The 13,423-nt window shown below is 45.9% G+C and overlaps 1 protein-coding gene across 1 annotated transcript in view; it reads right to left on the bottom strand.

Annotated features, from left to right (window-relative positions):
• The window catches only part of RALGAPA2 (Ral GTPase activating protein catalytic subunit alpha 2), a 94,468-nt gene that overhangs the window by 33,169 nt on the left and 47,876 nt on the right, over positions 1 to 13,423 (bottom strand). The window contains exons 36-38 of the mRNA XM_059468142.1: positions 12,944 to 13,099; positions 6,497 to 6,655; positions 2,258 to 2,385 (exon numbers count right to left, since the gene is read on the bottom strand). Coding sequence (XP_059324125.1) covers positions 2,258 to 2,385; positions 6,497 to 6,655; positions 12,944 to 13,099 — 443 coding nt within the window. The remainder of the gene's footprint in view (positions 1 to 2,257; positions 2,386 to 6,496; positions 6,656 to 12,943; positions 13,100 to 13,423) is intronic.

Here is a 13,423-nt window from a genome sequence, read left to right as displayed (position 1 = left end):
TACACTTCCCTTACAGCCCCTGACAAGTGCAGCTGTAGCTGGAGTTTACAGACTTTCCAACAAGTGACTTCAGCTGTCACTGCTGGCAAGACGCTGCCCCGGCTTCCCAGCACCACCAGGGCAGAACAGGGATGACTCCCTGCAGGTACTTCACACCCTGCCACTGCTCCAGCACGGATGCAGCACCTCATGGAACCCACACGGACACCAGATGAAGGGCTTGTTCCGTTTGTGACCACACCAGAGTCCAAACAGCTTCAGCCACTGACCCTTAGCAGGGATGTTGCCTTTTACCATGACCCATGAGCCAAAGGGAAGCTGCAGATCCTCCTCAGCTCTGCCTCACTCCAGCCTGCAGCCCTCATTCCAACTGCAGGTATGACTGGTGTGTGCCAAACATCATCCTCACTGTGCCAGGGACATTGCTTTCTATTTCTCCCTCTCACTGATATTTTTTGAGTTATTTCCATCTCCAGCCTGACCATGGCACTTCCATTTACTGTTTGCACTGCTGGGTCTGCTTGCCTCGTGTCCTGCTCACAGCAGCTGGCACAGCAAACACCAGACCTGAGTCACTCACCCTTTGGGAGCTGCACTGGACAGGCCCAACACCACCTTTACACATCTACACAGACTCACATTCCAGCTGCTGGCTGTAGTGCATCTCAGAGTCTGCACTATCTGGGGAATGAATTACAGATAGCTTTCTCTCCTGCTCCAGTATGGCCCCAGAGGGACCTGCCCACCACATCCCTTTGTGCCATTTCAGGAGTTTCTCAATCCACTCCCATTTATCAGACAGACAAGTGGCGGTTGATTCACTATGGACAGCACAGGTGCAAAAGCAGACGCAGAAAAAGGCGGAAAAGAACGTGGGGACAGATGCTGCCTCGGACCTGTGCAGAGCAGTGCCCTGTGCTGCAGGGTCTGTGCAGCTCTGTCCCCCCAGGGATGCACGGGGACCCTCGGGGACACCCCCCTGGACAGCAGGAGCACGGCCAGCTGGTGAGTGCTGCTCACTCACAAAATGCTCAGTGCCAAAACATGGGAGGGCTCCAGCTGGGAGTGAGGGGATGGGACAGCTTCCTTCCTATAACTACTGCTACTTATATCTATTTTAATACACTGTTACTTTACTATTAAATACTGAGAAACAGATTAAGATAAATTCTGCACAGCACAGTTTCAGGAATTTGTTAGATTTCTCTCAAGAAACAGAAAAAAACAGAGCGAGCCTTGACTCACCTGTCAGGCATTGCCACAGTCTGCACAACCACCACCATTTGCTTTACAATGAGTAAACAATTAGTTATTAACACAAATCTATTTAACTGCAATGGTACTTTTAATTTCTGATGACTTTTGCAAAGCATACTGGATAAAATTTATTTATTTCAGTGTAATTTTTTAAAACAAAACCCTAGCAAGTACTTTGAGGATATTCCATGTTTAAAAAATATGCATCTTAAACTAATTCCTCAAGGTTCTTTCAGAGATCAAAACATTTCACAAACTCTTTCTCAAAGTCATGTGATTAGAAAAATACTCAAATCAAATGCTGCCCAGAGAAAGCAAAGTGCAGTGAGTGTTTGTCCTGAGGTAAGTGACGTGATTAGCAAAACAAGCTATGAAATCTATGATGGCATTAGGAGAAGACCCCAGCATGGGTGAACACCAGTGCTATCACTGTGGGTCTGTGTAGCACCCAAGAACCACAGTCTGTGTCACAACTCCTGTCCTAGAGAAGCACATCTCCAGCTGCCTTCCAGCCACTGGTGGAAAGCAGGTTCTGAAAATGCCCAAACACGGGCGTGACTGTAAAGAAACAGGAATTTGGGACCTGAAACATCTGTATCTGAGGACAAATCCCATCTGCCTTATTAATGTAATGACTCCAAGTAGAGTTAATTGGATAGGATAAGAACATGGCTGAGATCTGGCTACCAGCCTGACATACACAGTCCACAACTTCTATCAGTGTGAAAGCAACCTTTCCTCACAGATCAAAGCCCAAGCCCACCAGCAGCGAGGTGGAAGCTGCTGGTGAGACTCCAGTGCTGCTACCACTCCATTTTGAAAACACCGGATGGCACCTGCGTGTGAGCCACTGAGAACATCCAGCTGGCATGCAAAGAAAGCTCTGACCTTTCCCAATGAAATCAAACAGGAGGATTTTCATCCCAGCCTACCTCTCTGCAGGATGATGCTCCAAGTGAGAACCCTACCAAGGGCAGCCTTGCCCTGTGGAAAAGGATACAAGCTCTGGTAGAGTGGGATGAGGGACTTGACGGCTCTGCTGGCGTTGATGCACGTGGCACAGATCAGGCTGGGCAGCAGCTTCGCCGTCACGATGGCGCCGTCGAAGAGGGGACCAAAGAACGGCACCTGGGCGCCCAAAAGAGAAAAGCAGGATTCAGAACCACTGCAGGAGACTGGTACAACATTTTGCTACAAAAACAGTGTGACCACATTGTTTCTCACACTGAGACTTGCAGTGTGACATTCGTCTTCCAAGCTGGTGAGTGTTTAAATTCCCCATGACTGCCCTCAGCACACCACACAGACACACACAGGACTCAGAACATTCTGCTGGGTAAGCACAGGCTTGCTACACGTAGAAACTGGGGCCATCTATGAATTTGCAATCAATATGCCTTTGGCAGTGAATGTCAGGAGCTGTTTTCCATCTGGGATCCCAACAGGAGACCCCGATTCACTGGCTGACTTCAGCATTGGCAGGAGGATTTGCAAAGACGTATTTACTTCAGATAATCCTCTATAAACTCCTTCCATGGACTTCATAGAAGAGAAAAAAACCTTGAGCTGGTGCAAGATCAGGCGTGTGGAAGGCAGAGGCGATGGCAGAGCAGGGGCTCTGCTCTGAGCAGGGTGGGGACAGGCACAAACGGGCCCAGTGGGTCATGGTGCCCAAATGCTGCTCCTTCAGGGCCACCATCACAGGAAACCCCTGTGTGACATCCTCTGGTGACCTGAGGCTCTGCAGATAAAGACAACACTACAAACAAGAGATTCTTTCTAAAAATAAACCTTCTCCACAACTGCAGACACAAAACAGACCTGAGCCTGCCCAACCCAGAAAATTTTGATGTTTAAATGCATAACTTTCAGTACTTGCAAGTACTCAAATTCATTTCCCTCTCAGAGACTCCAAATGAAAAAAACAACCGCCCAACTAAAGCCCTAGACAGAAGCCAGCAACAATTATCAATATTTAAGCTACGGATTTTTTCCATCTGTACAGAGGCTTATCACATAAATAAATACCCTCTATTATTCTTCTCCAACTGCTTGTGGGTGACTGTGACAGTCATTCAATAAATGGACAAAGGGAATAATATAAATCCCCTGCATCTAGGGAATTCCTCTAATTAGAAGTGGCAATGAATTACAGAAGAAATTTTGGTTTAATGTAACATCTGGAAATGACAGCTGTCTCTGCGCACACTTATTCTGTCATTCCTTTACTTCAAATAATTACCCACCCCCAATAAAACAGAAAAGTGTAAAATGTTTCCATAGTGGTTTTGCCTTCTTTTCATTTTTTTTTAATTTACTGCTGGCATGACTACCCAGGCAGTTGGAAGGAAAGGGGACAGAGGAAAATCAATGCCACCAAAATGATAACATTATGGGGCGTCAAGTTTTGTCTCTCTAGGCAGTAATGTTTTTAAGTGAAATTTTTATCCCATGCACTGTCTAGAAGCACTGACAGCAAGAGAAAAGAATGCAAAAGTACAGATAAGGAGGTTAAGTACATAGTAGTATTAAAGTGATAGCACCACACAAATACCAGATATGTAAAGTCAGATCAGCAGATGCTACTGGGGCAGGGAAATTCCCTGCTGGGCTTTTTGGACAAGTAGGTTTTGCTTACAGCACTTGCATTCACAGTTTCACACTCACCAGGAGCTGGGGAGCGGGGCAGACTTTCTCACCACTGCCCCACAGAATTTACAGATGTAACCCAGGGACAGGGTGAGTGTATCCTGGCTAGGGAGAGCAGCAGCAGAGCCGAGGGCTTCGGAGCCCGCCGCGATCCGAGCCGGTGCGCGCAGGGCTCGGAATTATTCATTCCCCAGCACACACAGTGGCCTCGCCAAGGGTCATTAAAGTCACTGGAGCTGCTTCTCCTCAGCTTCCATCTGCACGGGGGCCCTGCCCTAACAAGGGTTGGGGGGAGGCCAGTGGAACGTGCAGGGCGCGCTCCCCGCTCGGCTCCGCTCCCAGTCCGGCACCCAACACCCTGCCAGCAAAGCAGGGCTTCAGTGGCCACCACAGACAAACAGCCTGCTTTGACAGGAATCAATTAAAAAAAAATAGAGGGAAAGATCCCCTTCTGTGAGTACTCCAAATGTCACTGCAAGTTATCCGTGAAGCAAAAATTAATATTCAGCCCACTGCAAACACCTGCTTCGTTCCAATTTCCAACAGCAAAATCATTATTTCTGTTGCCCGCAGTAAAAGTAGGCAAGGTTAAATAAACCTTCTGAGCACAAAGACTTCCCCTCTACAGCAAGCAGCACTAGTTAAAAGAGTGGGGAATGGGTAAATTATTGTACCAAATGGCTGAGAATTAATCTCTGATGACGAGCTGCAATCTAACGAGGCATCTGTGTCCCAGGGAACCCGCAGCATGTCCCTGGCGGTATGTGCAGTGCGGAGCTTGCCTGGCATGCTTTGTCCCCTCTCGCAGGCAGCTTTTCCTCTCATTGTTCCCAATATCCTCGTGCATCTGTGACGCGTGGAATGCATTCACACTAACAGACTTACTATTGTCTTCCCTCCCAAGCTTTGTCGGGCAAAGACTGCAGCACAGTTCCTGATAATTATATTGCTTAATTAATCAAGACAAAAAAATTTGCAAATCATTGCCGGGTTGCCAAGCAGGGAGATCAAAAATGAAAACAATACAAGCTGAAGCAATATAACAAAAGTAACAGCTATCTGATCAGAAATTCTTCTATAATGAAGCTATTAATGCTAAAGCGGTTAATGTTAACATTGCTCCAGGTGTCTCTACTTGGCTGCAAACAAAAAGGCTAACATTATGGATATAAAAGGCCAAATGTTGCCATGGATTCTGTAACCTGATAGAGAGGACAGCCTTTTCATTCGATTAGGGAATGCAATTTAAATGCCAGGGACTGAAGCCAAACAACAGACATTTCTCTCTGCAAGGCTCGTTCATTCACCCCGGGGTCAGTAGCTGGTGAACAAAAGGTCAGCCACACTTGCCCTGGAAATGTCTGGATTAATTTTATTACATTGTAATGGTTTGTACTTTAAATGTAGGGATAACACTAAATTTCCAGTTAGCTCTTATTCTGGCTGCCCGTTGGGTGGTTTTGACTAATATGTAAGATGACACAGCTTTTCTCCATTGCTCCAGAGAAGTCTCAAGTGTGTTCCTAACGCTAAATTCTCATTTCCCTGATGGAACATGAAAAAAAGCTAAAAGCGAAAACGCTCAAAAACTAAACCGCACAGCTCAACATTGAGCGTAAAAAAACCCCAGCAACCCACTATTATAAAATTTTCAAGTTTGAAATGTCTACTGACAAAGCACTGTTGTATCAAACAACTCCATCACACAACTCAAAAAATAGTGTCTACACCTGGTCAATATGGGATATGATGGAGGCATTTACCACAGTTGGCTACCCCTTTGGACAAATATTGTCCCTCCTCTAAGGCAAAGGGAATTTATCACAATGACTACTTTCACAAAGTATATTTTACACGTATTTTTGCATCCACAATGTACCAGACGAGCATTGACTGCAGTGGCTTTTTCACACACATGCACAGATGTACATACACACACCTCTGACATTTTGCAAAACAATGCATTTTTTTCCAAAAAACGTCTCAGCTGTGAACCTCCCATACTTTGTTTGATGACAGGATGCCCAATGTCTGCATCATCCCACCCAGTCAGGTGACAATGACAGTGCCACAGACGTGTGAGGTTCTGCGTGGTGCCGTGTGTACAGCAGCGATCCAACACCACACAAGGAGCTCAAATCGTGAATGGTTTGCCTTCACTGCCTCAGAGGACATTCACAGTGGCTTAAATACTGTTCTTTGCCCAGTAACTTCTGTAGGTTGATTATTCTGGAGTGTTTCACTCAGTGCTAAGTATGGCTATAAAATGAATGAGCAATCACTCCGATCACCATGAGTAAAGCCAGTTTTAAAGTCAGCTCATTGCTCAGCTTTTCACCTGACATGCACAGACTGATTTGGGCAAAAACAGTTCTCAAACTCTAAATCCTGAGCCCTGCTGAAAGCAGCAGAACTGCTGCTCAGTGGCACAGTAGAGTCAGCAAGGCACTTTGCTCAGCTTATCCTTCACCTGACATGGACAGGCTGATTTGGGAAAAAAACAGTTTCAAGCTCTAAACCACTGAGCCTTGGTGAAAGCAACACAACTGTGGCACAGCACAGCAGGGCCAGGGAGGCACCCAGAACGTACCTCGGGTTTCTTCATGATCTCAATGAAGAACATGTGGTTCTTCATGGGGTAGATGACGATGAGGACGTCGCCGAAGTCGGTGGGGATGATGCCCCTGCGGTAGTTGCGCGTGTGCTCGGACCACACGATGTGCACCTCGTCATTCCCCAAGTGACGGAGCTGCAACAGCAAATTGGCTCTTTATTAATCCCTGTGATAACCACGCTGCACCAGGGGTCACGGCTCACAAATTGAATTACAATGCTCGATAGCAGGAATATTTCATTACGGAAAAGTTAAAATATTGTTTTTCTCCAGTTGCTCATGAAAGCATCGGCTCAATAATTTGCTTCATTTAGAACTCATTGTTGTCTGATGGCTTAATTAAGTCATTATCAAACTAGCCATTAGCATGATATGTAAATGTACATTACCTACAGTGATTTAAGATGGAAAACTGAATTACTGGAACAAAGCATTAACCAACGGAGCATTGTATTCCAGCTAAAATAAGGCAGCTGTCACAGAAATATGAAAATGCCTTGACTCAGAATGTCAAGAAACTGCCTGTCATGAACCACTATAACAGAATTTATTATCCACAAACATCTCCTCACTGACTCTGTCTGGAGGGGTCTCCTGCCTGAAACGTCAGCAAAATATCTGGGCAGTGTGAAGTACAGGAGAATGGGAAATACTGTGGGAGTTACACCTTTTCATTTGGAGCAGAGCTGCATGAAATACAGAAAAAAATGAAACATGACATACACAGAAAGCCTCTGAGAGCCTGTGTGTGTGTGTGTGTTTGCTCTGCTGCTGGAGGAGCTGGAGGTGATCTAACAGATGGCAAAAACTATTTGGCAATCACGTACAAGCCTCACACAATGGTTTCAACTGTAAGCTTTAAAGTTAAAATGTAATCCACACACACAATGCCAGCTCCAAGCATAAAGAGACTTAAAGTCCCACTTAAAGCTTAAAAGACACTCCCCCCCCTCCAATTTGGTGCTACCCCCAGAACAATGTGCACAACAGAGCAAACAAAGAAGCCAAAACGAAGCTCTGCTACTTCACTCTGTGTAGGGGGAGAGAAAAAAGGGAAAAGAAGGTGGTGATTTTCACTGGTAAATAACAACTAACCCCAACACGCTTTGGATCAGCCCACACTGTGCTGATGAGGCTTCCCTAGTCAGAGCCAGGCAGAGCCTTCAGAAGGAAAAACTTTCACTCCTACGTATTGGTGACAAACTGGACCCCTCAGTCACGAGAGAAATATGGCAAAACCAACACACTGTGAAAACATTTTAAAAGTTACAACTGTGAACTTGGCTTACAGTTCATGCTCCAGCAGAATGAAGTAAAGCTCAGTTCCCAGAAGGGCTTAGATTCTCAGTTTATTTTAAATTAAATAGAAGATAATAATGCTGTTTTATTTACACCCATGAATAAAGGTAATTTTAGCTCTGTTTGAAGAAAACATGAACCATTTTTATCTTGGAAAAACATGGGAACATGAACAATACTATTACTAGAGCTTCTTATATGTACAAAGCAAACAGAAATTGCTGTTCTTGTGGTCACCTTGATATCTGTGCAGAAGCTTAGTAAAAACAAAGCAACACACAAGAAAACACTCACATTGGGAATGTCACAAACTGACACATATCAAAGGCAGCAGGAATTCACCCACAGGACAAAACCCTGATCTCACTCTCTGTGACCAGCTGCAGCCAGGTCACCTCCAAAGTGATCAGAAGGGAGATGTCAGGTTTAGTCAGATACACCCCAAAACCCATCTGGGTGAGCAGACCTTGTGCACAGCAGGTCCCAGATGCTGAGGATGCCTGGCCAGGCTGTCCCGCTCCAGGATGGGCCCAGCTCAGCCCAGCTGAGCTCAGGGAACTCCCGCCAGGGATTTGGAAGTGCCCACGTTTGCCAGGCTGAGCCCAAGCCAGCTCTGGCACTGGATCCCCTGCACAGAGAGCCTGCAATGGTGGCACCCAGCAAACCTTCCTCTGCTGAAGGAAACCCAAAAAATAAACATGGAATAAATTCCATAAGGCAATTTTGTTGCCCAGGTGTGGAGAGCAGCTCACAAACGCAGCTCAGCTCTTCTGAAGAAAAGGCTCTCTACTGTTGTGCCTCCTATGGCTTCTGGGGTGAGAAACAACACATATTGCTATAAAAACAGCCATGAAAATATGTCCAAATACTGCTTGAGGGACCCTTTGTAAAATCCCAAGGAACTGTTCTGATAATAAACAGTTTTTACTGATATTGTACTGATATTGCACCCTTCAGAACAAAATTCAGTGAAGAAGGGAACTTAGCTGAACCAACACTTGCTGTGCTCATGATTCTGCCACAATCCCCAGTGCATGACAGCAACTTGTTTCAGAGCTTGAGTTACTGCCCTTGTTTTGAAGCCACACATCCTTAAGCATCACAGTCTCAAGGTATAATGTTATAAGGAAAAAACTGGCATTAATAAAAAATATTTGTTACTGAGAGGTAACTCCATTGATAAAAAAGCCGTTACAATAATCTCATCAGTGACAATAAGCCAGCTGCTATTTTCCTGGGTTGTTTATTCAAAACAGCAGCTGTGGGGCAAACTCAGTGCCCTGAAGGACTTCAGCAAGAAATGTCGAAAGCCCCATGGTCGATGCGTGCGGAGCCAGAGCTCCAGGCTGTGCTCCCATCCAGTTTAGGGGTGGGGGGAATAAAGAGATAAACTACATTAAAAAAATCCCAAAGCAGACATGAAATCAGATTGGCTTTAGAAGCAAACCCCAACAGCAGTGTGGAGTGATGTGCACACTGAGGGAAGGCAGTGTGGCACTGGCAGTGTCCTCCCCTGTGCACAGGAATTTTTGGTGGGCGCGGGAATTGGCCCTGGTTTGGTAATCAGGGTGCTGGGACACAGCCCCAGCCGCAGGCATGGGTCAGCCCTGCTGTTCCTGCCCGGGGCTGCACTCTCCAGCTCTGGGAGGGCAGGGGCAGCTCCAGCTCCAGTTCCAGCCCCAGCCCCAGCCCTGGGCTCTGTGGGTGACACTGGTCACGGTGCACACCTCCGGCATGACCTCCTTTCCCTCCTAATTGCATTACACAGCCAGCTGGCTCCAGAGAGGAGTCGTCTGTTTGACTGAAGAATTCCTGCTTTTGGGGAGGCATGGCTGCTACTTTTGCTAAGTAACAGTGGGGCCTGACATCCCCATTGTCTGGCTGACTGTGTGCCCATCCTAAAATCTAAGTTTTATTTGTAAATTAAGCAAGAAACTTCCTGCCAGAGCAGGGCTGCCTGGAGACTGATAATGTGTGCCTTTCATTCCCTTTCACTCTCACTGTATCACTGCCAATTTGTTTTTCTGCTGCTCGCCAGCCCGAGGCCATAAAAGCCTTGTAAGACATAAGTGCAATTATAGTCCTGGAGTCAAATGAATTGGACAAATCCAATAGCACAGCTCTGTCCCCACTCTGCAAACCCCTACAGCAGTCAGATTAGCTGCTAAAAATCTAATCTACCCCAGCTAACAAATTTCTGCAGCAAAGGAGCAAGAGTTCAGTATGGGGTTGCAACCAGATTTCTGAATTGAAAAAGTTCTGCTCTGACAATGGAGAAGATGAAATAAATCACTGGGAAATTCAGCGGCACATCTTTAAAGTGTTAAGCACAATTTGAGCAGAATGAGACAGGGACTGTAGGATGCCATTCCTGGGATTGATTTTCACTCTTGCCACAAGACAGGCAGATAAAGTTTGGAACCAATGATGCTAAGCCCTACAGCAGCAAAAGAGACCAGCTGAATTTTGTTTACTCCACTAGGAAAGATTTCTGTCAGGCCCAAGACTTATTTGGAGAGGGGTTTTTCTTTCTTCTTTTTTTTTCTTTTTTCTTCCCTCCTGAATTAGCAATATAATGTCAGCATTTACCTCCAATAAAAAAATGCAGACTGCAAATCACAGCTCTACTGCACAAAAACACGGGGCCAAGCTCATCCCCAGTGGAAATGCACTTATTCTGGGAAATTCATACCAGAACTTAATTTATCCTTGAGTTCAGTAAAAAAAAAAGAACCACAATAACATATTTAAGTAAAATTACTACATCTGCTGAATTCCCCAGCCCCCAGAATTTATGGCTTTGCTGTGGCTCCCCAGGGCAGCAGGTGGTCAGTCCTTCTGTTCAGCTGGGAGTGTGCTGACAGGGATGAAGCCTCTCTTGGTCTGAAGCAAAATAAGCAGAGAAGAAACCTCAGCAATCACAAAGATTTCAGAGATTAGAGGGACCTTAGATCCCAGAGTGAGGGCAAGAAAAAAGAAGCTGTGGCCCCCATTGCATCCTGATGAACTTTTGTCTTCCCAGCACCACTGTCCTGGATCACCAGGTACAGTTCAGCTGTAGGAGCAGGAACTGAATGAATACCATGGGCTTCCATCTTTCTCTCCACACTCCCATAAAACAAAAGCATTGATGGCAAGAAGTAATAAATATGAAGTTAGAAATAATCTTTGTAACCTGGCCATTCTGCCCCAACAATGTGAGGCAAGGACCTAAGCCCAGAGAGTTGTCCACCTTCCAGAAAGTGCAGTGCTTCTGAAATGCACCTTTTCTCCACTCACAGCTGCAGGTCTGCAAAATCTGTCAACAATCCTTGCTGATCTGCACAGAACTGCATGTGTGCTCACAACAGAAGCTGTGACAAACTGCACGAAACTGTTGTGAGTGGAACCATGGATGAGTACACACTGAAAAGTCCTCTGGAAGTAATCTGATGTGAGCCACTCCTCAGGTCCATGAGCCTGCCCAGAGATTTGTCCTTCACTGGAATTCCCAGTCTGATCCCTGCAGGGTTCCATTCCTAGAGCAGACCTCAGGTTTTCTGAAAAGGTCCCAGAGCAATTCCTTTGCAGTTATTTTCTGCAGACAGCATGTGCTGGAGCTGGCCTGGTTTCCTGGCACTACAAAACTTGGAGACTGACAGCTACTAAATGCTTTTGGTTTCTGTTTCTCAGAGAAAGAATTCTCTTAGAGCAAACACAGGGAAGACAAAGAGAATAACGAGACCCTCAGTGCCTGTGATAACCCATAACATAGATGAAAATAAGGAGAGTAAGTGGACTGTTTGCAGCTAAATCCCTTTCTTCTCCTTGTGGTAGCCCTGCCACACTATGCTCTCCTCTCCCAGGTGATGAATTACTCAACAGCCAGACCATATCCCAGTGCCTTTGCCAGGCTTCCACAAAACCCAGGACTTGCAAGGGAAGGTTGGACTAAACAAATGGCCATGGTTTGTGTAGGAAAACTAAGTCTGGGAAAGACATGGCAGCAGTTCTCAGACATGCACAAGTGTGCTGCAAAATAATCTGCCCTTCATATCCATGTGCAACAGGATAAGAATCAATGGACTTAAATTGAAGCAAAATAGGCACTACCAGAGATTTTTTTGTGGTACAAGAAGTGGAGCACAGGAATATGGAAATATGTTGCCTAGGGCAACTGTAAATCATTCATTTTGGTCTAGCAGCTGGACAAATACTGGTCAGGAATAATGAAAATACAAACAGTTCTACACTGGTATGGTCACAGAGACTCTACAGCCCAGTCCTACACACCACTACCTCACTGCTCCTTCCCGAAGCACTCAGAATACTTTACTCCATAGCCTTGCATCCATGAAGAAGAACATGTCATTTTGTTGATTTTCCTTTTTTTTAGTGACAGATATCAGAATAAAAAAGACAAGGTCTGACTTCAGTACAAAACACCAGGCAATTTTTCAGAACCAGTAATCAGAGATTCCACCTTTATATTTCAAAGAAAAGCACACATCATTCTGAAACCAACTGGATGGCTGCTGCAGCATTACTGATGCATGCTAACAACCTCTGCAGGACAAGTTACCCATCCTAATTAAAAAGGTAGAGATTTTATTTGCCCCAAAAATCTTTGAGTCTAAGCAGCAGCTGGCAAACAGCATAACCTGAAACTGCTCCTCGCTAGGAAAGATGAACAATTAAGTACCAATACCAACAGACTTTTGGGCTGAGTTCTGGCTGTCTGAAGCAGAGGCTGCCTGTCAGACTTGTGCCTAACTGGCTGCTGCCTTGAACTCTGAGCTGGCTGCCTGGGCTCCTGAGCCTGTCAGCCCTCTTTCCCTTCACTGTTCCCCATAGGACAGTTTGATGATGCTGCATTTGGTTGCTTTGTTCTACCAACCTACAGCAGTTTTGGCAGGCAGACAATGTACAAATGAAATTATTGCTAATATTATTACCCACGGTGGCATTTGAGGCTACCATGGAAATGTTAATTGTGTTTCAGAACCCAGAATTTAGATGCCATTTAATTCAGCCAGCCCAGCTGCAGAAGCACCACGTGGCAACGCAGGCACAGCCTGCCAGGACCAGTCAGCTAAGGCTGCTTCCAGCCCAGATTTTGATGGAAACACACTGCAAAGCCTTTACCTTTTTGGTCAGTGAGTCATCTGAGTCGGAGGGCATCCTGGTGGACACGTGGAAGATGATCTCCACGGTGGAGGTGGCGTAGTAGGGCGCGGTCTGCCCCGTGCTGCCGTTGCGCTGCAGGCCGCCCATGAACCCGCCGTGCGTGGACAGGTCGACCTGAGGGAGCCAAAGGCACAAACAGCAGCCACCTGAAAGCACTGACACATCACCAGGATTTGCTTCTCTATCAAGGTTAATGAAATCACCACCCTAGGTTTCTGTAGCCAGACAAAAAGAAGTCTTTCCATCCCAGACAAAAAGAAGTCTTCCCCTACAGCTCGGCGATCTTTCCGTTAGATTTGTCTTTCCCGTGCCTGTATTTGACATTTACTGAAAGCAAATCTCTCTGAACTAGGTTCTGAGTCATTATCTATCCAGCTATTTTACCTTCCTCCAGCAAACAGCAGCAAGGAAATAACAGCATTCTGCCACAGACTGCTG

Source organism: Ammospiza nelsoni, chromosome 3 (genome assembly GCF_027579445.1).
Source record: "Ammospiza nelsoni isolate bAmmNel1 chromosome 3, bAmmNel1.pri, whole genome shotgun sequence".
In the NCBI taxonomy this organism is placed as follows: domain Eukaryota; kingdom Metazoa; phylum Chordata; class Aves; order Passeriformes; family Passerellidae; genus Ammospiza; species Ammospiza nelsoni.
The sequence above is the reverse complement of the archived record's forward strand: the minus strand, read 5'-3'. Positions and strand labels throughout refer to the sequence as shown.